Raw genomic sequence first — 25,904 nt, 5'->3', positions numbered from 1 at the left:
CACACCCAAAATGTATACGTATAAAATTACTAGTTTGGGGCAGCAAGTATACAGAATAGCGAGTTGGCCACATTTCAGGCCGTACTTCAGAGAGTCGGAATAACGAGAGTCTACTGTACCTTTATTATAACTATTGTACCACTACCACGATGCTATGATGGTTGTATCTGTATACCTGTGTGTGTGTAGTTGACCACCATGCAATCTATTACCCAGTCTGCTGTGCAAGAGAGACTTGTGATGGAGGAAGAGCTCAAGAAGGCACTGGATCGCTGTAAGGAGTTGGATCAGAGCAGTGTGCCTGCAGTGGACGGGGTGGACATATTTGAGTGCTACAAAGTAACAGGAGAAGGAAGAGTACTTGAAACAGGTGATAAAGTGGTACAGTATACCGTACCGTACGTATAGCGTCCTGGGTATAGTTTCCGTGGGCAAGCTAAACCTTGACGAATATTTATCACTCACGAAAACGTAGGCATGGTTGACCGGAACGCATGCAATGCAGTGAAGCAAAGGGAATTTTTACACACAAAATCACTGCTGCACCACACCTACGATTTTGTCTCGGATTTTTTATCCCACGAAAATGACCTGCTATACAGTATGTACTGATTATGGCTTAGGCAAAATACACAATACATGATGCCGATTGTGTCTAGAGACTATTGCCCGTTTTTTTTCCCCATATAAAGGTTGCATTTCTGGTACTATATCAGTTTGTCAGGGTTTCATCTATTGGGGGGGGTGGTTCTTCCCCCCCATGTTGTAGAATAATGACATCATCACATTAGTACTACATGTCACCACATTAGTTAATGTGATTAACTAAAGGTAGATATCTCTACTGTGATGCGTTAGGTTAAGCTTGGTGTAATCAACTTTTTTTAAAACAAAAGTGGGCATAGCCAAACACTTTGCGACTCGCTTACGCACTCCCAATTCCCCCCCCCCCCAACTTGTTATCCTAGATGAAACCCTGTTTGTGTATTAGAGAGTACAAGAATGATTTGTCAGAACAATCTCATGTACCTCTTTGGTAAACATACACTAACTGTATTGTACTGACTTTCATTGAATCACACTGTATCACACGTCACTCCCCTTGCAGCTGTACAATGAAGTACATAGCTGCGATAAAATCCTTCAATGTTGTGGATAGGCAATCAGCTGTCTACTGACCAGGTGTGTGTGGGCGGGGGGTAGAATGGATTGTGCGCTCAATAAGTGATAATCCTTATTAGTTGCTTAAAACCTGATACACAATTTAAGTCAATCAAATTTTTCCATGCCCCACAGAGACGTAACCTATAGCTGTGTTCCATTTACCTCGGCTGGAAAAAATGTGAGTCAATTAGTGACTTTCTATGACATTTATTCCCGGAACTGAATCATAATATGTCTCTCACTGTTCCCCCCCCCCCACAGAGGGTTCTTCCTGTGAGCATCGACAGTGGACTCCCCGGACAGATAGCTGGGTATCGATGCGTACTCTGACGTGATCAAACCAATCAGTGTCCATGGAGATATGCCCCACCCACTCTGTGAGTCTCCACCTACGTACTGGAGTGCATAGCAGATACTAACATACTTGTGTTGTGTGCTTAGATCTTTAATACGGGCTGTCTATATACTAAATAGAATATAATATAATTATGCTTTCAATTCCTGCATACATTGGTGTGTCACGGTATTGATGTTAAGAGCTTCGTATGTCTCTTGTCATTGATGTACTATTCTGGGAATCCCTCTACTATGATCAAACAACATGATAATCATCGACATGTGCTCTTAATATTATTGCTCTTGTACGTACTTTGTCCAGATTCTACTACTAATCTATTTCAGTGTGAGGCTATTGACTTATTTTATGCCTCTATGTGTAACGTTGAGCGCTATGTTAACACTCCCCCAGGTTCAGAAATGTTGTGTTTTCAGTGGATGTGAGCAAGTTTGAGGTGTCTGGTCGTTTCCTGGGCAGGCAGATAGAGAAGGTCTTCCAGGTGAGGGGAGCAATAAAGGGAGTACTAATATGATTTTGTGTTATGTAGAATACATGCATTCTTTGTCTTATACCAGTTAAAGTGTTTTACTGCCCTCTCTTCTCCCCACACAGGACCTCCTTCAGCTGCAATACGAGGGCCTGGCAATCATGAAGATGTTTGGAAGGGCCAAAGTGAATGTTAATCTGCTCATCTTCCTCATAATTATATGAACAAAAGGCATCACAGCGTTAAATTGGATTTTCACTAGCAAATTGCTTGCATGTGTTCATTGACAATTTACTGTGCATGTGAGCATTTATCATTATTATTACCAAGGAGAAGCCCTTGTTATGCCTCGAGGCTTAGCCGCACAAGGGATACGGTAAAGCTGACTGTGTGTGTCTGTGTGTCTGTGTGTTGTTCAAGGAGAAGCCTTTGTTATTGCTGTGCTATTAACAAGTTGTAATTAATTAACAACATTTGTTTTTATAGTGTCTAACATAATTATATATACTAGTATATAATACTTCACTACTTTTCTCTATGCATTTAAATTGTCATTGAATGCATTATGGCAGAATTAAAATCAATTGTCAAAACTGTATGAATAACAATCAATCTCAATTAATAATCAATCAATTAATTATAATTGAATTAGTTTGTTAATGATTGAGTGTCTAGGGAGGTCAGAAGGAAGTTCGTCCCATCCGTCCAGCACCCACAGTACACCTTTGCCATCAGTCCCTGAAATTGTTGCCCCTATTTGGCATGCCAGTGTTGAATTCCTACAAGGGAGAAGATCTTCTATTGTTTTTGCTTCTCTAACGAGGGGATCTCTCAGTCTTACCAGGATTGCAATATCGAACTGTTGGAACAGTTTCCCCTTTGCCCACTCCTGACAGATGTGTAGAGCAAGGGTGCTCTTGCCAGAGCCGGGAGCTCCTTCAATCAACACAAAGTTTCGTGTATCCTCAATCTCAGGGAAAATGTTAGTTAAGTTAACCGGAGTTTTTTAAAGTAAAATATCGTCAATTTTCCCCGTAATTGTTAGCCTAACAAATTCATCGTCGATTCTTCCTCTCTGTATTTCCTCCTTCTGAATCATGGCTAGTTCGAAAATTGTCTTTGTTGGGACGGGAGGCCATTGTGTGGCTGATGTGGATACTTGCATTCTGTAGCGACTTTGTAGGTAGTCCCTGTACGAGGACAGCTTGTGGTTCAGCAGGACCCTCTCTCGGGAGGGAGGACACGAGGTGGTGGAGTCTGGGGAAACAAAACAATAGGTGAGTACCATTCCTGGTGATAGTTAATAGAGAATTGTATGTGTAACAATAGCAATTAAGTAGACAGCAACATTCCTGCCAGAGTGCCATCTACATATGCTCTAGTCCTCACGTCAGTTTGCTCTCCAGGTGAGAGCTCCAATTTTTCAAGATAGCCTTTGTGAACATTGTCGAAACATGCTGCTAACTCGGGTAGATCTGGTTCCTTTATTACTGTATTGAGCTGCTCATCAGTCAGTTTCATTTCTGTCTTCAGATCGTCAATTGTGAGCTCTGAAAATAGATAGCAAGCACACAAGGTTAGCAATCACCAATGAGGGTTTTATGCTTTAGCAATCATTGGGTTTATCCTTTATAGGAAACATGACAGTCTTTATACCTTGGTTCTGCTCTTTAGTGGCCATTCCAGTAAATAAATCTGTGCCTTGCAGCTAGCTAGCTCTAGATTTCTCTGAAATATATTATTGAGTGTTGTTGTTTTTGCATGACTTGCAAAAAAAGTGGGTGTATCTCAGATATCTAAGATTGAGATACACCCACTTTTTACATTCACCACCACACCCACCAAAGACATATTGTTTTCACCCACAGAGCTAGCTAGAGCTAGAGACAAAACCTGGCTCCATTGCTAAAGTATTACAGCATTCTCCTAATGGAAAGATGGTGAGTCAATTTATTAGCCATAGATGATTGTCTGGTTCATCTCTTGGTTTATGTTACCTTGTAAGGTACGTCGTGGATCATGTTTTCTGTTCCTTTGCACAGTTTGAGGCTGAGAATGCTGCCTGTCAGTAATGAACCCGACGTATTCAAGTAAGAAATGTGATTACCGTAAGACCTTTAATTAAAGCAACACTTTTTAAAACTTATTGAAGCCAGAGATCGCTTCTTTTGGAGGTTGAAAATCATGTTGAAGACCTGGTGTCCATTATTTAGAGGGTCTCATCTAATTGGAGGTACATGTAACTCTACTCAGTCTACTTGCCTCGATTTCTATAGCCACTTAAAAACGTATTTTCCAGTGAGTTAGAATCTTTACTACTTTACTAGGGTGTGCCTACATTTACCTCCATTTAGGACGCGGCATTAAAAATTAATTGTCAACGCAGCTGTCGCTACTTTTAGAGGTCATAAATTTACCTAACCTCGAAGGTGTCCTCTCTGGTGAGTGGGTTGGGCAAGTGTGTACCTACAGCTGTGTACATGTAATTATTCTTAGCCAATTTTTTGAGAGGCCGCTAATAACAAGAGTCCCATAATAAGAGAGAGAGAGTATCCAACGTAGCATAAGATGTATTTGGAAAGTAGCGTAACTTCCTGCTTTGTAACTGATCAATTTAATTGATGACGTGTTTCAGACAGGGTGTCACGTTACTTTCCGAATATATCTGATGCAAGATAGCGATGCGTTCGATACTCTCTCTTTTTTACTATGAGCTCTTGACTTATTGTACTGCTCCCAGGGTACATGTATAATATGGATCAAGTATGTATGGTCGACTTTAACTGAGCACCCTTGTATTAGCCATAGTTATAAGCACTGCAATAATTATGTCCTTAGACAACGAACTTGCATGTCTGTTTCTGAGGTACCGTATATCTTCTAATTTATCGCCTCAGAAACTTCTAATTATCCCTGACACTCTTGCCTGCCAATTTTCGTTGTTCTAATACAACGGACACTCTTGTGCTTTAATATTACATTTGTCCGGACAATACCTTGAAAAGTTGAGTTACAGTCATAACCAGCCAGTAATACTTAGAGTGCTGCAGTTAGATAGCTTTGAGTATCTAGTTTTAGATAGCTATAATAGTGCAACTATTCAGTCGTACCCTGTTCTATTAAACTTAGCTCACTCGTATGCAGCTGCATGCTAATTATTCCCGGACACTTCGCATGCGCTATAAAAATCTGTTCCAATTATACCCGGACAATTTCCTGTCCAGAACATAATTATGCTGTACTTTATCTGGTAATCTGCTTATTCAGTGTCTTCTAACTTTATTGCATGAAACTCTTTTCTCAACCTCAACTTAAATCTTCTGTCACTTGCAGTTGCACCTCGAGGGGAAGCTCAGAGTTCTGGAGAATTGGACCAACAGCTGTGATAAGTCAGCGCTACCAAAGGTGAGCTCAATCACTTTAAGAATAAATGTATTTGAGCAGTAATTGGTCGCCAGAGTTGAGAGAGCTGAGATCTCACTAGGGAAAAGTAAAATTGTTTCTTATATAGTTTTGATCGAGTTGGTAGAGGAAATCATATTTTCAGAAGGCCCTAACACCTTGTAGGCTTTAGCTGATATGAAGTTGTAGTGAGCCTCCCATTTCAGACACAAACAGTCCAATTAAGATCTTCTTATCAGAGAGTACCTGTGACTCATCAATAGCAACTGAATGCCATGGCCTACCATTGATGCTCACAACAAAAGCCCCTTGCTGGTACATTGCTAAGATGGTGGTGGGCATTTCAAGCAAATCAGCAATATGGGCGTGAGATTATTCTCTGATACGTTTGATGGTCAAACGCTGTGAAAATAGATGCCATTTTCTTTATGCATGATCCAGCCAGTGTGTATGTGGAGGGTTGGGCAGGTTGTCTAGAGGAGCAGCAGTTCATTTGTAGATTCGTTAAAATGTTGTACACCAAGTGGTGTGTGGTGTTTTATTGGTGAGCATTTTTAGTTAGTTATGTGGTACGAATAAAATAGTGCATGTATTTCGTGCTTGTGCACAGTTCAATTCCAGTGCCTTAAAATTCTCATTCTCCTCACAGCAACTGTCCGCAGACGGAGGATCATGTGTCCGAGTCTTCTCTCACGTGACACTGCGTCCCACCAGCCCTGGTCTGAGGCCCCTCTCCCACAACCTCCTCTCTCACTTTAGCCCCACTCAAATCCTCAACCAAGTCCGTATCTTTCAAGATCATGTGACGAGTCCTTCAAAGGTTCATGAAGTTCCTGAATGAGCAGGAGGTGAGAGGAGGAATGCTTGGTCAAACTTCATATTTTACTTTAATAACCCTTTACCTGTCAATGTGCAATGTTGTTTGAGAGTAGATTTTACCAAATGCATATTTTGTTTTTATACCTTGGCAGTGAGAAGAAGTCCAGTCCTCTAGACAGTATCAGAGGGCCTCCCTCGTTCCTATACCACCCACAGAGGTGAGAGATACACATGTGCAGTGGTTAGAATATTCACTGGCCTTTAATCAAAATCGATCTACTATTTGCTAACTACAGTCCAACTTTAAGCTGGCCTTTATTTCAAAGTGGGAGAATACCGTTAAATTTCATTGCCAGATTCAGTAGTTGAGTGTACATGCACGTCACTATTGTATGTCGAGTATTCTCCACCTGGCAGCAACTTATTGATGTTCCCTTGTCAGGTTGAGGAGAAGAGTGAGACCATTCAATGTCTAGAGGATGACCTGCTGAGGGAGTTGGAGGAGAAGCTGCTCGAGAGGTCTCAAATCATGGACCCAGGTGTCATGGCTGAGCTGGTGAGAGAATTGGAACTGGCCAACAGCAAGGCAGATGTGAGTTTAGCATGTACATGTATACACTCGGTGAATACTGTATAATTAATACATGTACAGTAGACTCTCGTTAATCCGGCCACCCTTGGGACAGTGCAACTTGGCCAGAAGAGCGCGGTAGTTTGCATTTCAGAAAATAGCCGCGGCTTAAAATCAACCTACTTCGAATATTAATGACTAATTTTGCGGTTTTGTCTGGAGGATAAGAAATAAAGATAATGAATCATTTCCTCTCTATTACAATGTAATCCCACAGCTGTGTTTGCTCACAAAACGGTTTACCTTTTTTATAACTTTCATTGTAGTGTTCATGGCTTCCTACCTCTCATTGTACACCCCAACCACTCCCCCCACACACCTCACATACACACACAATGCACACAACCACTCCCCCCACACACCTCACATACACACACAATGCACACAACCCCTCTCCCCCCCCACACACACCTCACATACACACACAATCCACACAACCCCTCTCCCCCCCCTCACCTCACATACACACACAATGCACACAACCCCTCTCCCCCCACACACACCTCACATACACACACAATGCCTCTCATTGTACACCCCAACCACTCCCCCCACACACAGTTTTTCTGCTAAACCACACCCAAAATGTATATGTATAAAATTACTAGTTTGGGGCAGCAAGTATACAGAATAGCGAGTTGGCCACATTTCAGGCCGTACTTCAGAGAGTCGGAATAGCGAGAGTCTACTGTACCTTTATTATAACTACTGTACCACTACCACGATGCTGTGATGGTTGTATCTGTATACCTGTGTGTGTGTACATGACCACCATGCAATCTATTACCCAGTCTGCTGTGCAAGAGAGACTTGTGATGAAGGAAGAGCTCAAGAAGGCACTGGATCGCTGTGAACAGTTGGATCAGAGCAGTGTGCCGATGGGGTAGATATTTGAGTGCTACGAACATTAGGTGATAAAAGTGGTACAGTATACCTGTACAGATTATGGCCTACATTATGCACTGCATCTATGTACATTAAACTAGTACTGGACTAGATACTTATTTGTTGGTAAAAAACGCCAAATCTGCAGAAAATTATTAACTTTCCATGATTATTGTCTGGTTATATCTGTTGGTTTAAGAGTTTATCGTGTTTTTCCTGTTCCTTTGCACAGTTTGAGGCTGAGAGTGCTGCCCTGTCAGTAATGAACCCGTACACTCGGACGCCTTCAAGAAGTTTAGGTATAAGAAATGTGATAACCAAAACTGAATTTGTAGTCAAATAGTTGAAAGTGTGTATGTACGAATGATGGTCATGTGATGATGCCATGTGTGTTTCTACCTTCTACTAAAGTATCGTATGATCTAAATTGCACATTAGCTATTTTTGTTGCCATGCAGAGGGTATGAATATACATACACTCATTGTACCCCCCACAGAGAGTTCTTGCGAGCATCGACAGTGGACCCCCTGGACAGAAGGCTGGGTATCAACAAGTACTCTGACGTGACCAAGCCAATCATCCATACATCGGCGTTCATGGAGATATGCTCCACCCACTCTGTGAGTCTCCGTATACTTGAGTGAGAGTAGCCGTTATACTAGCATACTTCTATTAAACAACATGATCATCATCACATGTGCCATTAATTGCTCTGGTACGTACTTTGTCCACTGTTTGACTGAAGCTCAGTAACAATTCCTCCAGTGTGAGGCTATTAACTTATTTTTATGCCCCAATCTTCATGCAGGGGCGTAGCAAGCAACTTTAAAGTGGTCAGGCCAACTTGATTAAAGGTCAACTGCTTTTCTACTATTGGAACTTTTGCATACAGTGGTGAATTTTTTACCTAAGAAAAAGGTCATCACTTTTCCTCACCAAAACAGCATGCGCATTATCACTTACAATATTTACGACCATTACCTACCCAGCTGCTAAAGTGGTTAGGCCAAAACCTGACCAGCCTGACCGCTTGCTACGACCTTGATGCAACGTTATGCTATAATTATGTGAACATTATTTCTTACTCGCCCAGGTTCAGGTTCGGAAGTGTTGTGTTTGAGATCACGTCAGGCAGATAGAGAAGGTGGAGCTGGTCCTCCAGGTGAGGGTGTGTGTACAGGTAGATGGTAGGTACGTAAAGTGTTCAAGAAGTTTACTGCCTTGTGTCAGGTATAGTGTTGGTATGCTTGTACGGTGTATGTAAGTACATGTATTCATTTGTCTTACAAATACATGCATTCTTTGTCTTATACACCAGTTGAAGTGTTTCACTGCCCTCTGTTCTCCCCACACAGGACCTCCTTCAGCTGCAATATGAGGGCCTGGCAATCATGAAGATGTTTGGAAGGGCCAAAGTGAACGTTAATCTGCTCATCTTCCCTCATGAACTTTTAAAATCCTCAGAGTGTTAAATTGTATTGCCATTAACAAATTGCATGTATTCATTGACAATTGCATGTGAGCATTCTTCAATTATTTATATCATCTGCATGTACTATTGACACGTTGCAATTGATTAATTAACGACCTAATGTTCTAACATACTATGTACTTCGCTACTTTTCTCTAAATTGTCATTGAATGATATAATAGTCCTATTCGTTTAAGAGCCTGGAATTTTGATTGCTGTTTGAATTGTGCTGAGCTGGCCCACCCTTTTACATTGTAAAATCAATGTGTTTTTTTTATGGTGTATGGTGGGCCGTTTGTTTCAAAATTCAAAATTAATGTTATATTTTCATTCAGATTACAATACATTCATTCAAGATGCATATACAGTATTCATTCAAGACCTGCAATTGTCATTCAAGATTTTAATGCATTCAAGTCGACAATAATTATTCAAGATATGCATGCCATGCATGCATATACAGTCATTAAAACACAACATTTATAAGATGTCCTTTGCTTAATGCTCAAAACTCGAAGGTCGGCAACGAACCCCTGACCTCTTGTTAATTTTCGTCAATCAATGTCATGTTTCTGGTTTGGGAATCACCTTACCACTACTGAGGGAGGGAGTTGATTATTGTGAACCCCATTTCCTGTTAATTAAAACAACTACACCATGCAATAAAACCACAAAGTGTGGCTAAAGTCATCTGAAATTATGCATGTTTATGCATCCATCAAAATCTTGAATCTTGAATGAATAATCTTGAATGCTCTTGAATGAAAATTGCACATCTTGAATGAATGTATTGTGATTTGAATGAAAATGTAACATTTGAATTTTGAAACAAACGGCCCACCATATTTTGCAGCCTCTGCATTCTGCAATGCATGCGCTATTATTCTAAATAAAGGAAGTTTGTAAAATATTGAAGTAAGAGCTACACAATGGTTTTTGTCCCAGAGAGTGTGTTTGTCAACTATCAGTGAGCTAGCTGGTCTTGAAGATACCTACTATATACACAGTAAGTGCATGCAGTAGTAGTAGAATTGTGTAGAGATGTTCCACCATCTTTGAGCATTAGTTTGTCAACTGTCAGTGAGCTAGCTGGTCTTGAAGATACCTACTAGCTATATACACAGTAAGTGCAGTATAGTGCAGTGCAGTAGTAGTAGATCTAAGAGGTAAACTAATGCTCAAAGATGGTGAAACATCTCCTCTACACAATTCTGCAGATGACTACTATATGTATATAAGATGTTCCATCATTCTTGAGCATTAGACTACCTCTTAGATCTACTACTACTGCACTTACTGTGTGTAGACGTTGTTTGTTTCGAATGTTATAACCTACGAAAATGACCTGCTATATAGTATGTACTGAATATGGCTTAGGCCAGGCCAAATACACAATTTATACATGATGCCGATTGCGTCTACATTACTTTGACAATGGCCGTTTTTAATTTTGCCATGTAAAAGGTTGCATCTTTGGTACTGTATCAGTTAGTCAGGGTTTCATCTAGTAGGGGGGGGTGGTTCTTCCCCCCCCCCCAAATCTTGTAGAATAATGACATCATCACATTAGTATTAAATCAACTTTTTTTAAGTGGGCATAGCCAAACACTTGCGCTTACGCACTCCCAAATCTCCCCCCCCCCCCAACTTGTTATCCTAGATGAAACCCTGTTAGTGTATTAGAGAGTACAAGAATGATTTGTCAGAACAATCTCATGTACCTCTTTGGTAAACATACACTAACTGTGTTGTACTGACTTTCATTGAATCACACTGTATCACACGTCACTCCCCTTGCAGCTGTACAATGAAGTACATAGCCGCGATAAAATCCTTCGATGTTGTGGATAGGCAATCAGCTGTCTACTGACCAGGTGTGTGTGGGCGGGGGGTAGAATGGACTGTGCGCTCAACAAGATTAATAGATGATAATCCTTATTAGTTGCTTAAAACCTGATACACAATTTCACATGTCCCACAGAGACGTAACCTATAGCTGTGTTCCATTTACCTCGACTGGAAAAAATGTGAGTCAATTAGTGACTTTCTATGACATTTATTCCCGGAACTGAATCATAATAATAATTATGACTCTCACTGTACCCCCCACAGAGGGTTCTTCCAGCGAGCATCGACTGTGGACCCCCCGGACAGATAGCTGGGTATCGACGCGTACTCTAACGTGACCAAGCCAATCATCCATACATCAGCGTCCATGGAGATATGCTCCACCCACTCTGTGAGTCTCCGTATACTTGAGTAGCCGTTATACTAGCATACTTCTATTAAACAACATGATAATCATCACATGTGCCATTAATTGCTCTGGTACGTACTTTGTCCACTGTTTGACTGAAGCTCAGACTATACTACTAATCTAGACTTTAACAATTCCTCCATTGTGAGGCTATTAACTTATTTTTATGCCCCAATCTTCATGCAGGGGCGTAGCAAGCAACTTTAAAGTGGTCAGGCCAACTTGCAATTAAAGGTCAGCTGCTTTTCTACTATTGGAACTTTTGTACAGTGGTGAATTTTTTACCTCAGAAAAGGTCATCACTTTTCCTCACCAAAACAGCATGCACATTTTCACTCACAATATTTACGACCATTACCTACCCAACTACAAAAAGTGGTGTGGTGTAATTTAGTAGGTACGTAAAGTGTTCAAGAAGTTTACTGCCTTGTGTCAGGTATAGTGTTGGTATGCTTGTACGGTGTATGTAAGTACATGTATTCATTTGTCTTACAAATACATGCATTCTTTGTCTTATACCAGTTGAAGTGTTTCACTGCCCTCTCTTCTCCCCACACAGGACCTCCTTCAGCTGCAATACGAGGGCCTGGCAATCATGAAGATGTTTGAAAGGGCCAAAGTGAACGTTAATCTGCTCATCTTCCTCATGAACAAAAATCGACAGAGCGTTAAATTGGATTTCCACTACATTCATTGACAGTTTTATACGTACAGTGCATGTGCTCTCTGTGACACTGTTGGGAGCATTGAATTTAAACCATCATTATTACTGTGCTATATTGACCAATTCCAACTGATTTGTTTTTAGGTAATTGTTATGTAATGTGCCGACATATTTCTAGTCTTCTGTGCACTAACTGTTTTGTAAATTGTCCTAGTAATAATATAATTGTTGTCAAAAGTAAATCATGTCGAGATTAGCCTCGATCCCGGCCCATGCCGCACTTCTCTTGAAAGCCTGTGAAGGAGGCTAGCTAGGTGGAGATTATAGCATTATTACAATAGTGTATTCAGTTACATACATACAGCTAGTGCATGACATGCTCTCCGTGTCAGTAGGAAGCATTGAATTCACTCGTCACCATCTGTACATGTGCTATAATTATATTGACCAATGATAGAGATTAGATGCATAAATAACAACGTCGACCTTTGTTTTACGTGTAATAATTATGTCTGTACGCTACTTTTTTCTTTTCTCGAAGCAATATTGGATAATATTATTGTAGAATAAAATATAATAGTTGTCAAAAGTACATGCAATGGTCGAGATTAAATGCATACACATTAATCTCAGGTAGTCCATTTCTCTTCCTTTCTTTGTTAGCGTCCCTGAATACTGTCTCGATACAGGATCTTAGGTGTCTGGGTATGTACAATCGTGTCAGTTCAGAGCAGTGGGTGGTTAGATGTCTGGCAAGCGTCTTCATTCCATCTTCTGTTATTCGGCCGTATCAATGCAGGGAAGTATGTCAGGAATTGTAATGGCTTCTCTAACGAGGGGATCTCTTAGTTTCACGAGGATTGCAATATCGAGCTCTTGGAACAGTTTCCTCTTTGCCCAGTCCTGACAGATGTGTAGAGCAAGGGTGCTCTTGCCAGAGCCGGGAGCTCCTTCAATCAACACAAAGTTTCGTCTATCTCTAATCTCAGAGAAAATGTTTATCAAGTCAACCGGAGTTTTTTGAAGTAAAATATCGTCAATTTTTCCTGTGATTGATAGTCTAAAAAATTCATCGTCAATTCTGCCTCTCTGTATTTTCTCCTTCTGAATCATGGCCAGTTTGAAAATTGTTTTTGTTGAGACGGGAGGCCATTGTGTGACTGATGTGGAGTCTGGTTCTCTGTAGCGACTTTGTAGGTAGTCCCTGTACGAGGACAGCTTGTGGCTCAGCAGGACCCTCTCTCGGGAGGGAGGACACGAGGTGGTGGAGTCTGGGGAAACAAAACAATAGGTGAGTTCCATTGGGTTTATTCTTTATAGGAAACATGACACTCTTTATACCTTGGTTCTGCTCTTTAGTAGCCATTCCAGTAAATATATAAATCTGTGCCTTGCAGCATAGATTGAAGAGTTAGCTCTCTATCTCAGACTCTGAAATATATTGTGTTTTGTTTTTGCAAAAAAAGTGGGTGTATCTCAGATGCCAAATACTGATATACACCCACTTTTCTTTGCATTTACCACACCCACCAAAGACTGTTCATGTGGTGCATGTGGTGCATGGGGTTATGATTTTTTGAAACCTGGCTCATTGCTAAAGTATTACAGCATTCTCCCAATGGAAAGAGGGTGAGTCAATTTATTAGCCATAGATTATTGTCTGGTTCATCAATTGGTTTGTAAGGTCGTGGATCATGTTTTCTGTTTTTTAATTTGCACAGTTTGAGGCTGAGAATGCTGCCCTGTCAGTAATGAATCCGACGTATTCAAGTAAGAAATGTGATTACCGTAAATACCTTTAATTAAAGCGACACTTTTTAAGCCAGAGGTCGCTTCTTTTGGAGGTTGAACATTATGTTAAAAACCTGATGTCGTATCTGATTATAGGTAGCTCTACTCAGTCTATACTTGCCTCAGTTTCTAGAACGTGTTTTCCAAAACCGATGCTAGGGTGTGGCTAGCTATATTTACCTCATTTAGGACGCGACATTAAAACATAATTGTCAACGTAGCTGTCGTAGAAGTCAGAAAATTACCTAAGCTCGAGAGTGTCACATATTTGGAGGGTCACCTTAATTAGAGGTCTTACAGTACCTGAACTGCAGAGTTGAGTTTTGGCACTCTCCAATTGCCGTGTATTAAGTATGCACCTCTGGAGAATTAGCTTTGGTCAAATAATTATAGGAAACAGAAGTTGCATTTCCTGCCATAATTATGTATCTCCAAAGCGGTCAAAGTTCACAATGGCTGCTGCTAGGCAGCACAGCTTTTGTTGCACTTTTATGACTAATAATCAATAGGGCTTTAAATTAGTGCAAGCTAGGCTAACTCATAAGTTGGTTGGGTTGTCTGAGGAGCCGATTTCCCTCCCCAAGATATTTACTAGTCTCATTGAGATCGGGGAGAGTAAGTCACTATCACTTGTGCACCTTTGTGAACCTGTCTGTCTAATGTGATCACCCTGTAGCCAGGTTAATGGCCCAGTCTCCATATAGGGTTGGTTTCAAGCAACCTGTGTTAGCATGTCACCTCTTTATTACAGCCACTGTTGGTCTGCCCTAGTGTGAGCTCTCAGACTTAGCCTTGTGTGTACATGTACATGCATGCTGCCTGTGCACCTGATGTGCTGGTAATGTGTATAATCTCTTCTGCTCAGAGAACCGGACATTTGGATCTACCCAGCACAACTCCAGATCACACACAATATTCAAACTGACCATTGAAAGCAAGGTTAGAGATGAGGAACTCAGTGATGGCACTACTATCAGGGTGTCCTCTCTGGTGAGTGGGTTGGGCAAGTGTGTGCCTGCAGCTGTGAATAAATTCTTGACTGATTGACGTCTGCATTGCTCCCAGGGTACATGCATGTATTTTAATATACAGGTTGGTTGTTCTGTTGAAGCTTTATGACCACTTTGAGCAGCTATAATTATAAGCACTGCAATAATTATGTCCCTGGTAATCTGCTCTTTCAGTGTCTATACTACTAATTATTGTATAATATTATTGGAGCTATTTTCTCTTCTGTCACTTGCAGTTGCACCTCGAGGGGAAGCTCAGAGTTTTGGAGAATTGGACCAACAGCTGTGATAAGTCAGCGCTACCAAAGGTGAGCTCAATCACTTTAAGAATAAATGTATTTGAGCCTTATTGATTGCCAGAGTTGAGAGAGCTGAGATCTCACTATAGGGAAAAGTAAAATTGTTTCCTTTATAGTTTTGATCTAGTTGGTAGAAGAAAATTATTTTCGGAATACCTAACACCTTATAGGCTTTGATAGTGAGCCTCCCATTTCTAATTAAGATCTGATTGCATAAAATCTTCTTATCAGAGAGTACCTGTATTTCATGTGACTCATCAATAGCAACTGAATGCCATGGCCTACCATTGATGCTCACAACAAAAGCCCTTTGCTGGTACATTGCTAAGATGGTGGTGGGCATTTCAAGCAAATCAGCAATATGGGCGTGAGATTATTCTCTCTGATGGTCAAACGCTGTGAAAATAGATGCCATTTTCTTTATGCATGATCCAGCCAGTGTGTATGTGGAGGGTTGGGCAGGTTGTCTATAGAAGAGCAGAAGTTCATTTGTATACTTTTAGACTCGTTAAAATGTTGTACACCAAGTAGTGTGTGGTGTTTTATTGGTGAGCATTTTTAGTTAGTTATGTGGTGCGAATAAAATAGTACATGTATTTCGTGCTTGTGCACAGTTCAATTCCAGTGCCTTACAATTCTCATTCTCCTCACAGCAGCTGTCCAGACGGAGGACCATGTGTCCGAGTCTTTTCTCACGTGACACTACGTCCCACCAGCCCTGGTCTGAGGCCCCTCCCCCCACAACCTCCTCTCTCACTTTATCCTCACTCAAATCCTCAACCAAGTCCGTATCTTTTTGCTCCAAGATCATGTGACGAGTCCTTCAAAGGTTCATGATGTTCCTGAACGAGCAGGAGGTGAGAGGAGGAATGGTCATTGTGCAATGTTGTTTGAGAGTAGATTTTACCAAATGCATATTTTGTTTTCATACCTCCTAGATTGGCAGTGAGAAGAAGTCCAGTCCTCTAGACAGTATCAGAGGGCCTCCCTCGTTCCTATACCACCCACAGAGGTGAGAGATATACATGTGCAGTACAAGTTCAGTGGCCTTTAATCAAAATAGATGTACTATTTGCTAGGCATTACTTTTTTGCTAGTGAGCTGCATTTCAGAGCATTTAGCAATTGATCATGTATATACTGTATGATCTATGCTCTGAATAGCTGATCTGATGGTGTACTGTGTGATTACACGTACGCTACTATTGCAGCTGTATGTACACGTACGCTACTATCTCTTTATAATAGTTATTGCAACAACCCTGATAGCAGATGCCTATTTAATACCTAACTACAGTCCAACTTTAAGCTGACCTTTATCTCAAAGTGGGAGAATACTGTTAAATTTCATTGCCAGATTTTCTGTAGTTGAGTGTACATGCACGTCACTATTGTATGTCGAGTATTCTCCACCTGGCAGCAACTTATTGATGTTCCCTTGTCAGGTTGAGGAGAAGAGTGAGACCATTCAATGTCTAGAGGATAACCTGCTGAGGGAGTTGGAGGAGAAGCTGCTCGAGAGGTCTCAAATCATGGACCCAGGTGTCATGGCTGAGCTGGTGAGAGAATTGGAACTGGCCAACAGCAAGGCAGATGTGAGTTTAGCATGTACATGTATACACTCGGTGAATACTGTATAATTAATACATGTACAGTAGACTCTCGTTAATCCGGCCACCCTTGGGACAGTGCAACTTGGCCAGAAGAGCGCGGTAGTTTGCATTTCAGAAAATAGCCGCGGCTTAAAATCAACCTACCTCGAATATTAATGACTGATTTTGCGGTTTTGTCTCGAGGATAATAAATGAATCATTTCCTCTCTATTACAATGTAATCCCACAGCTGTGTTTGCTCACAAAACGGTTTACCTTTTTATAACTTTCATTGTAGTGTTCATGAGCATCCCGCTTCCTACCTCTCATTGTACACCCCAACCACTCCCCCCACACACAGTTTTTCTGCTAAACCACACCCAAAATGTATAATTATGTATAAAATTACTAGTTTGGGGCAGCAGGTATACAGAATAGCGAGTTGGCCACATTTCAGGCCATACTTCAGAGAGTCGGAATAGCGAGAGTCTACTGTACCTTTATTATAACTACTGTACCACTACCACGATGTTGTGATGGTTGTATCTGTATACCTGTGTGTGTGTACATGACCACCATGCAATCTATTACCCAGTCTGCTGTGCAAGAGAGACTTGTGATGGAGGAAGAGCTCAAGAAGGCACTGGATCGCTGTGAGGAGTTGGAGCAGAGCAGTGGACGGGGTGGACATATTCGAGTGCTACAAAGTAACGTGAGAAGGAAGAGTACTTGAAACAGGTGATACAGTGGTACAGTATACCGTACCGTACGTATAGCGTCCTGGGTAGAGTTTCCGTGGGCAAGCTAAACCTTGACGAATATTTATCACTCACGAAAACGTAGGCATGGTTGACCGGAACGCATGCAATGCAGTGAAGCAAAGGGAATTTTTACACACAAAATCACTGCTGCACCACGCCTACGTTTTTGTCTCGGATTTTTTATCCCACGAAAATGACCTGCTATACAGTATGTACTGATTAAGGCTTAGGCAAAATACACAATACATGATACCGATTGTGTCTAGAGACTATTGCCCGTTTTTTTCCCCATATAAAAGTTGCATTTCTGGTACTGTATCAGTTAATATTGATGCCACCTTATAGTGGGTAATTTTTGAGGGTCTCGCAGATTATCCATTTTTGTAACTCTCAAAAAGTACCTACAAGTGCTAGAAGCCATCATTGCTTAGGACCACATGTTGTTTGCATAGCAACATTGTATGGTATTTTGTTGTTTTGTGGTAATGCAGTGAGCAAACAGCTGTACCACTACCACATGGTGGTTGTATTACCTGTGTGTGTGTGTGTACATGATCGACCACCATGCAATTTGAGTCTGCATGCAGCAAAAATGCAAAAATATTCATCATGATAATGTGTGTAGCTTTATGTTATGTAGCTTTGCACCTCCACCGAGGCATCAGCACCTGCGGTGCTTTCATTAATACATGTACCTGCAATTATATAACTACTGTACCACTACCACGATGCTGTGATGGTTGTATCTGTATACCTGTGTGTGTGTACATGACCACCATGCAATCTATTACCCAGTCTGCTGTGCAAGAGAGACTTGTGATGGAGGAAGAGCTCAAGAAGGCACTGGATCGCTGTGAGGAGTTGGAGCAGAGCAGTGTGCCGATGGGGTAGATATTTGAGTGCTACAAACAACAGGTGATAAAAGTGGTACAGTATACCTGTACAGATTATGGCCTACATTATGCACTGCATCTATGTACATTAAATTAGTACTGGACTAGAGAATTATTTGTTGGTAAAAAACGCCAAATCAGCAGAAAATTATTAACTTTCCATGATTATTGTCTGGTTATATCTGTTGGTTTAAGAGTTTATCGTGTTTTTCCTGTTCCTTTGCACAGTTTGAGGCTGAGAGTGCTGCCCTGTCAGTAATGAACCCGTACACTTCAAGAAGTTTAGGTATAAGAAATGTGATAACCAAAACTGAATTTGTAGTCAAATAGTTGAAAGTGTGTATGTACGAATGATGGTCATGTGATGATGCCATGTGTGTTTCTACCTTCTACTAAAGTATCGTATGATCTAAATTGCACATTAGCTATTTTCGTTGCCATGCAGAGGGTATGAATATACATACACTCATTGTACCCCCCACAGAGAGTTCTTCCTGCGAGCATCGACAGTGGACCCCCCGGACAGAAAGCTGGGTATCGACGAGTACTCTGACGTAACCAAACCAATCATCTATACATCAGCGTCCATGGAGATATGCTCCACCCACTCTGTGAGTCTCCGTATACTTGAGTGAGAGTAGCCATTATACTAGCATACTTCTATTAAACAACATGATAATCATCACATGTGCCATTAATTACTCTGGTACGTACTTTGTCCACTGTTTGACTGAAGCTCAGACTATACTACTAATCTAGACTTTAACAATTCCTCCAGTGTGAGGCTATTAACTTATTTTTATGCCCCAATCTTCATGCAGGGGCGTAGCAAGCAACTTTAAAGTGGTCAGGCCAACTAACAATTAAAGGTCAGCTGCTTTTCTACTATTGGAACTTTTGCATACAGTGGTGAATTTTTTACCTCAGAAAAGGTCATCACTTTTCCTCACCAAAACAGCATGCGCATTATCACTTACAATATTTACGACCATTACCTACCCAGCTGCAAAAAGTGGTTAGGCCAAAACCTGACCAGCCTGACCGCTTGCTACGACCTTGATCTTATGTGCAACGTTATGCTATAATTATGTGAACATTATTTCTTACTCGCCCAGGTTCAGGTTCGAAAGTATTGTGTTTGAGATCACGTCAGGCAGATAGAGAAGGTGGAGCTGGTCCTCCAGGTGAGGGTGTGTGTACAGGTAGAATTAATTTGGTAGGTACGTAAAGTGTTTAAGAAGTTTACTGCCTTGTGTCAGGTATAGTGTTGGTATGCTTGTACGGTGTATGTAAGTACATGTATTCATTTGTCTTGCAAATACATGCATTCTTTGTCTTACCGTATAGCGGGTAATTTTCGGGGGATAAAATATTCGTGGTTCAGCAATATTGAGACATTTCGTGGGTAATATTTTTGTGGTAGCTGCTTGCACTGCAGGTAAAGGTAGGCAAGGTCGCTTCATTCGTGGGTAAAATATTCGTGGTCAGACCTCCAACCGCGAAAACCATGAATATTTTGCCCCACGAAAATTACACGCTATACGGTACATGCATTCTTTGTCTTACCGTATAGCGCGAAATTTTCGAGGCACTTATATTTCGTGGATTGGCCTCTAAAAGCTATTTCGTTGCACAATGTTCGCGGAATGACTGCTTACCTGAAGCCACGCCTTTAAATATTTGCATGATAGCAGGTAATTCTAATTAAAGGATCAATTTTCGTGAACTTAATTTTCGTGTTGAATTCTAACCCACGAAATCCGCGAAATTAAGCCCCTCGAAAATTTCGCGCTGTACGGTATATACTAGTTGAAGTGTTTCACTGCTCTCTCTTCTCCCCACACAGGACCTCCTTCAGCTGCAATACGAGGGCTTGGCAATCATGAAGATGTTTGAAAGGGCCAAAGTGAAAATCTGCTCATCTTCCTATAAACAAAAATCGACAGAGCGTTAAATTGGATTTCCACTACATTCATTGACAGTTTTATACGTACAGTGCATGTGCTCTCTGTGACACTGTAGGGAGCATTGAATTTAAACCATCATTATTACTGTGCTATATTGACCAATTCCAACTGATTTGTTTTTAGGTAATTGTTATGTAATGTGCCGACATATTTCTAGTCTTCTGTACACTAACTGTTTTGTAAATTGTCCTAGTAATATAATTATTGTCAAAAGTAGATCATGTCGAGATTAGCCTCGATCCCGGCCCAGGCCGCACTTCTCTTGAAAGCCTGTGAAGGAGGCTAGCTAGGTGGAGATTATAGCATTATTACAATAGTGTATTCAGTTACATACATACAGCTAGTGCATGACATGCTCTCCGTGTCAGTAGGAAGCATTGAATTCACTCGTCACCATCTGTACATGTGCTATAATTATATTGACCAATGCAACTTCCATTAACAACGATCTTTGTTTTACGTGTAATAATTATGTCCAACCGGTACCGGTACTTCTACTCTATTTTTTCTTTTCTCAAAGCAAGTCATATAATTATAATTATTATTATGGTAGAATAAAATTAATTGTCAAAAATACATGCAATGGTCGAGATTAGATTGCAAGCACACTAATCTCGAGTAGTCCATTTCTCTTCCTCTCTTTGTTAGCGTCCCTGAATACTGTCTTGATACAGGATCTTAGGTGGGCGGGTATCTCCAATTCTGTCAGTTCAGAGCAGTGGGTGGTTAAATGTCTGGCAAGCGTCTTAATTCCATCTTCTGTTATTGATGAGCCATAACTCCAAATGTTCAGTGTTTCAATCTTGTTGATCAGTCCAGTTGATAGCTCCTCGATACTCTGATCAGTCAAATTACAGGTATACAATTCCAATCTTCTCAGAGTCTTATTGACTGCAAGTCCAGCAGCAATGTGACGACAGCTAGTCACTGTGTTATGAGACAAACTAAGATATTCGAGGGAATTGTTTGTATTCAGGAGTTGATAGAGAGCAGCTCCATTGTCGTCTGATATTGTTAGTGAGCAATTGCTCAGGGACAGGCTCTTTAATGATGTGTTAGTTGACAAGGCCTCACAGAGTGTGCTAAGTCCACTGTTACCAATGGCATTATTACACAAAGTAATGTGCTCGATAATCTCAGAGATGTGTATCCCTTCTGTAGGAATATTATTATTAAAGTTGGGACACTTGGAGAGTCCTCGGGCCAGAAATTTGCAGCCTTGGTCATCAATAGAGCAATTGCTGAGGTTCAGTGCGAATAATCCATTACTGCTATTGGAACAAACTGATGCGAAATATCCAACAGAGAGGCAGTCAATAGGATTCATTGTAGTGCGTTGAAGATCTAGATTGTGATTAAGAAGATTAGCCACAAACACACACAGTCGCGAGTCTTCAGCTTCGTACAAACAATTGATGAGGGACAACAAAAGGGGCTTCGGCTCATAATGCTTCTTCTCTTTCTCAGTTTTGACAACCTTTCTGACCAGATCAAAAACAGTGGCTGGAACTGGACACAAGAATCGAGGTAGCAAGCTGAGGATTGGTCTACTAGCTCTCAGTTTGGTGATACCAGCATAAAATTGGAAGACTGCACTGAATCGAGGACTACCAAACAGCTTCTGGAATACAGAAATTTGTTGCTTGGGAGACATGAGAGATATGTGGATTGCTGCTAGTAGCTCTTGAATAGACAGGTGGAGAAAGCAGTAGTACACCAGATGACCGTCGCTAATGATACTGGGAACAGTTTGTAATAATCCAACGTTTGAAATCTCCTTCGCAATGCAAAGAGCGGCCAAATCACCATCAGTAAATGTTGCTTTGTTGGCTTCAATCCCATAATATGCAAGTTGACACATTTGTACGGTCTGCGTTTTGATTTCCGAGGGCAGTGAGTCTGGGGATGTGATGTCTCCCACTGAAGTGGTCTTCCCCAACCTATCCTGGAGGTATCTCTTGAGAGAGCTTTGGACAACTGATGTAAATATCCCGTGGTTGGATGTGGGGAGTGAGTGGTTATCAGAAAGGAAGCAATTAACGACAATGGAAGCATTGAGGGGGAGGTAGCAGCTACCTTCTACCGCTGGGTTCTCTCGAATTCTCTCCAGTAGAGTCTGTACAGCTTGTGAGTCACCTTCCAGACACTCGGTAAAATACTGTTCTAGTTGATGTGGAGTGAACCCCAACACCTCCACCCTGGACGACACTAGTCGGTGGAGCTCAGCCGAAGATGACGGTCGAGATGTTACAATCATGGTTGATTTGTGTAGTGGACGTTCTTGTGACATGCCTGGTCGGATCAGTTTGTTGATGATTGAGTCTCTAGGGAGGTCAGAAGGAAGCTCATCCCATCCGTCTAGCACCCACAGTACACCTTTGCCATACAGTGATTTTATTACCGCCTCTGTCTCACTAGCCACGGCCGTATCGATGCAGGGAAGTATGTCAGCAATTGTATTTGCTTCTTTAACAAGGGGATCTCTCAGTCTGACAAGGATTGCAATATCAAACTCTTGGAACAGTTTCCCCTTTGCCCACTCCTGACAGATGTGTAGAGCAAGGGTGCTCTTGCCAGAGCCGGGAGCTCCTTCAATCAAAACAAAGTTTCGTCTATCCCCAATCTCAGAGAAAATATTCATCAAGTTAACAGGAGTCTTTAAAAGTAAAATGTCGTCAATTTTTCCTGTGATTGATAATCTAAAAAATTCATCGTCGATTCTTCCTCTCTGTATTTTTTCCTTCTGAATCATGGCCAGTTTGAAAATTGTTTTTATTGGGACGTGAGGCCATTGTGTGGCTGATGTGGAGTCTGGTTCTCTGTAGAAACTTTGTAGGTAGTCCCTGTACGAGGACAGCTTGTGGTTCAGCAGGACCCTCTCTCGGGAGGGGGGGAACGAGGTGGTGGAGTCTGGGGAAAAAAACAATAGGTGAGTACCATTCCTAGTAATCTTAATACAGAATATGTGTAATAATAGCAATTAAGTGGACAGTCCCTTATTTGGTTGCAATCACTCCCACAACGTATGGTACCACAATGACCACACTAACCACACTCTCACATGACAGACTCACATTTGTCAGACAAGTACTTGCACACTCGAACAGCAACGTCTTCTTTGAGCAGGGAGAGTATGATGAGTAGCAGAGCTTGGAAAGTGGCGTCTTGTCCGTTGGTCAGAATCCAGAATTTCAAAGCCAGCAACATTCCTGCCAGAGTGCCATCTACATATGCTCTAGTCCTCACGTCAGTTTGCTCTCCAGGTGAGAGCTCCAATTTTTCAAGATAGCCTTTGTGAACATTGTCGAAACATGCTGCCAACTCGGGTAGATCTGGTTCCTTTATTGCTGTATTGAGCTGCTCATCAGTCAGTTTCATTTCTGTCTTCAGATCGTCAATTGTGAGCTCTGAAATAGATAGCAAGCACACAAGGTTAGCAATCACCAATGAGGGTTTTATGCTTTAGCAATCATTGGGTTTATCATTTATAGGAAACATGACAGTCTTTATACCTTGGTTCTGCTCTTTAGTGGCCATTCCAGCAAATAAATCTGTGCCTTGCAGCTAGCTCTAGATCTCTCTTAGATGTGTTATTGTTTTTGCATGACTTGCAAAAAAAGTGGGTGTATCTCAGATATCTAAGATTGAGATACACCCACTTTTTTGCATTTAATACCACACCCACCAAAGACATTTGATTTTCACTAGACAAAACCTGGCTCCAGCTCCATTTGCTAAAGTATTACAGCATTCTCGATCTCCGAATGGAAAGAGGGTGAGTCAATTGATCAGCCATTGTCTGGTTCATCAATAATATTGTCTGGTTAATCTGTTGGTTTAAGTTATGTTGTAAGGTCGTGGATCATGTTTTCTGTTCTTTAATTTGCACAGTTTGAGGCTGAGAATGCTGTCGTGTCAGTAAATGAACCCGACGTATTCAAGTAAGAAATGTGATTACCGTAATTAAAGCAGTACATTTTAAGCCAGATGTCGCTTCTTTTAGGTTGAACATTATGTTAAAAACCTGATGTCACATCTGATTATAGGTAGCTCTAACTCAGTCTATACTTGCCTCAATTTCTAGAACGTGTTTTCCAGTGGATTGAAATCGATGCTAGGGTGTGGCTATATTTACCTCATTTAGGACGCGACATTAAAACATAATTGTCAACGTAGCTGTCGTAGAAGTCAGAAAATTACCTAAGCTCGAGCTAGAGTGTCGCATATTTGGAGGGTCACCTTAATTAGAGGTCTTACAGTACCAGAACTGCATGCAGAGTTGAGTTTTGGCACTCTCCAATTGCCGTGTATTAAGTGCACCTCTGGAGAATTAGTTTTGGTCCAATAATTATAGGAAACAGAAGTTGCATTTCCTGCCATACTCCAAAGCGGTCAAAGTTCACAATGGCTGCTACATGTAGGCAGCACAGCTTTTGTTGCACTTCTATGACTAATAAATCAATAAGGCCTTTAAATTAGTGCAAGGCTAACTCATAAGTTGGTTGGGTTGTCTGAGGTAAGTCACTATCACTTGTGCACCTTTGTGAACCTGTCTGTCTAATATGATCACCCTGTAGCCAGGTTAATGGCCCAGTCTCCATAGGGTTGGTTTCATGCAACCTGTGTTAGCATGTCACCTCTTTATTACAGCCACTGTTGGTCTGCCCTAGTGTGACCTCTCAGACTTAGCCTTGTGTGTACATGTACATGCATGCTGCCTGTGCACCTGATGTGCTGGTAATGTGTATAATCTCTTCTGCTCAGAGAACCGGACATTTGGATGTATCGAGCACAACTCCAGATCACACACAATATTCAAACTGACCATTGAAAGGAGGGTTAGAGATGAGGAACTCAGTGATGGCACTACTATCAGGGTGTCCTCTCTGGTGAGTGGGTTGGGCAAGTGTGTGCCTACAGCTGTGAACATACACTAGGTCGACTATTTTGCTTTAATTTGATCTACACGTACAGACTATGTATGTGTAAATGTACATATAAGTTATTGTTATTATGATGATTTTACCTCCTTCTCTGTGTTCAGAGCCTGGTTGACCTGGCTGGGTCAGAGCGTGTAAGTGCAACAGGTGCCACGGGTGAGCAGTTTTGGGACAAGCTGATACAGTAGCCAATCATGTAAAACTTCCCGTTGCTTTTTTGATGAAGATCATATCAAATTAAGTTATCAGAGTGAACCGTGTGAGTTACTATAGTTACATTGTACAGTATGCACTGCATGGAAATGTGCAGTCCTTATATTAATCCCACGCTGAATGTGCTGCTTTGTATAATTATACTCTCTCCTTCATAAAATGGTGTCGGTACATGTACGTACGTCATGTGATTACAGTTGCTTAAGTTTCTTACCAGTTTTGAGAGGCCGCTAATAGCAAGAGTCCATAATAAAAGAGAGGGAGTATCCAATGTAGCATTACCTTGGGTCAAATGTATTCGGAAAGTGACGTAACTTCCTG

At 41.3% G+C, this 25,904-nt stretch overlaps 2 protein-coding genes and 2 long non-coding RNA genes across 5 annotated transcripts in view; 2 read left to right on the top strand and 2 right to left on the bottom strand.

Moving 5' to 3' along the window:
- LOC135339215 (uncharacterized) overlaps positions 1-25,904 on the top strand; it is a 62,687-nt gene that overhangs the window by 11,801 nt on the left and 24,982 nt on the right. Inside the window, exon 3 of one of the 2 annotated variants that reach the window (XR_010395918.1) lies at positions 25,195-25,297. The exons of the other annotated variant lie outside the window; for it this stretch is intronic. This is a non-coding gene — a long non-coding RNA (uncharacterized LOC135339215). Of the gene's footprint in view, positions 1-25,194; positions 25,298-25,904 lie in introns of those variants that run through there. 2 annotated transcript variants of the gene reach the window in all.
- Positions 8,244-9,393, top strand: LOC135339224 (uncharacterized). Its single transcript, XR_010395932.1, has 3 exons — positions 8,244-8,346; positions 8,820-8,888; positions 9,082-9,393. It is a non-coding gene; the product is annotated as an uncharacterized LOC135339224 (long non-coding RNA).
- Positions 12,663-13,610, bottom strand: LOC135339177 (uncharacterized). The gene is made up of 2 exons (XM_064535323.1): positions 13,460-13,610; positions 12,663-13,389 (listed from the first exon to the last, which is right to left on the bottom strand). Exons 1-2 carry the CDS (start codon positions 13,482-13,484, stop codon positions 12,896-12,898), a joined length of 519 nt encoding a protein of 172 aa, XP_064391393.1. The 5' UTR covers positions 13,485-13,610; the 3' UTR covers positions 12,663-12,895.
- Positions 20,951-23,808, bottom strand: LOC135338902 (NACHT, LRR and PYD domains-containing protein 3-like). Its single transcript, XM_064534996.1, has 2 exons — positions 23,505-23,808; positions 20,951-23,340 (listed from the first exon to the last, which is right to left on the bottom strand). Exons 1-2 carry the CDS (start codon positions 23,806-23,808, stop codon positions 21,023-21,025), a joined length of 2,622 nt encoding a protein of 873 aa, XP_064391066.1. The 3' UTR covers positions 20,951-21,022.

The sequence above is a fragment of the Halichondria panicea genome, chromosome 7, assembly GCF_963675165.1.
Source record: "Halichondria panicea chromosome 7, odHalPani1.1, whole genome shotgun sequence".
In the NCBI taxonomy this organism is placed as follows: Eukaryota; Metazoa; Porifera; class Demospongiae; order Suberitida; family Halichondriidae; genus Halichondria; species Halichondria panicea.
Note: the sequence above shows the minus strand (reverse complement) of the source record. Positions and strands in the feature narration are given on the sequence as shown.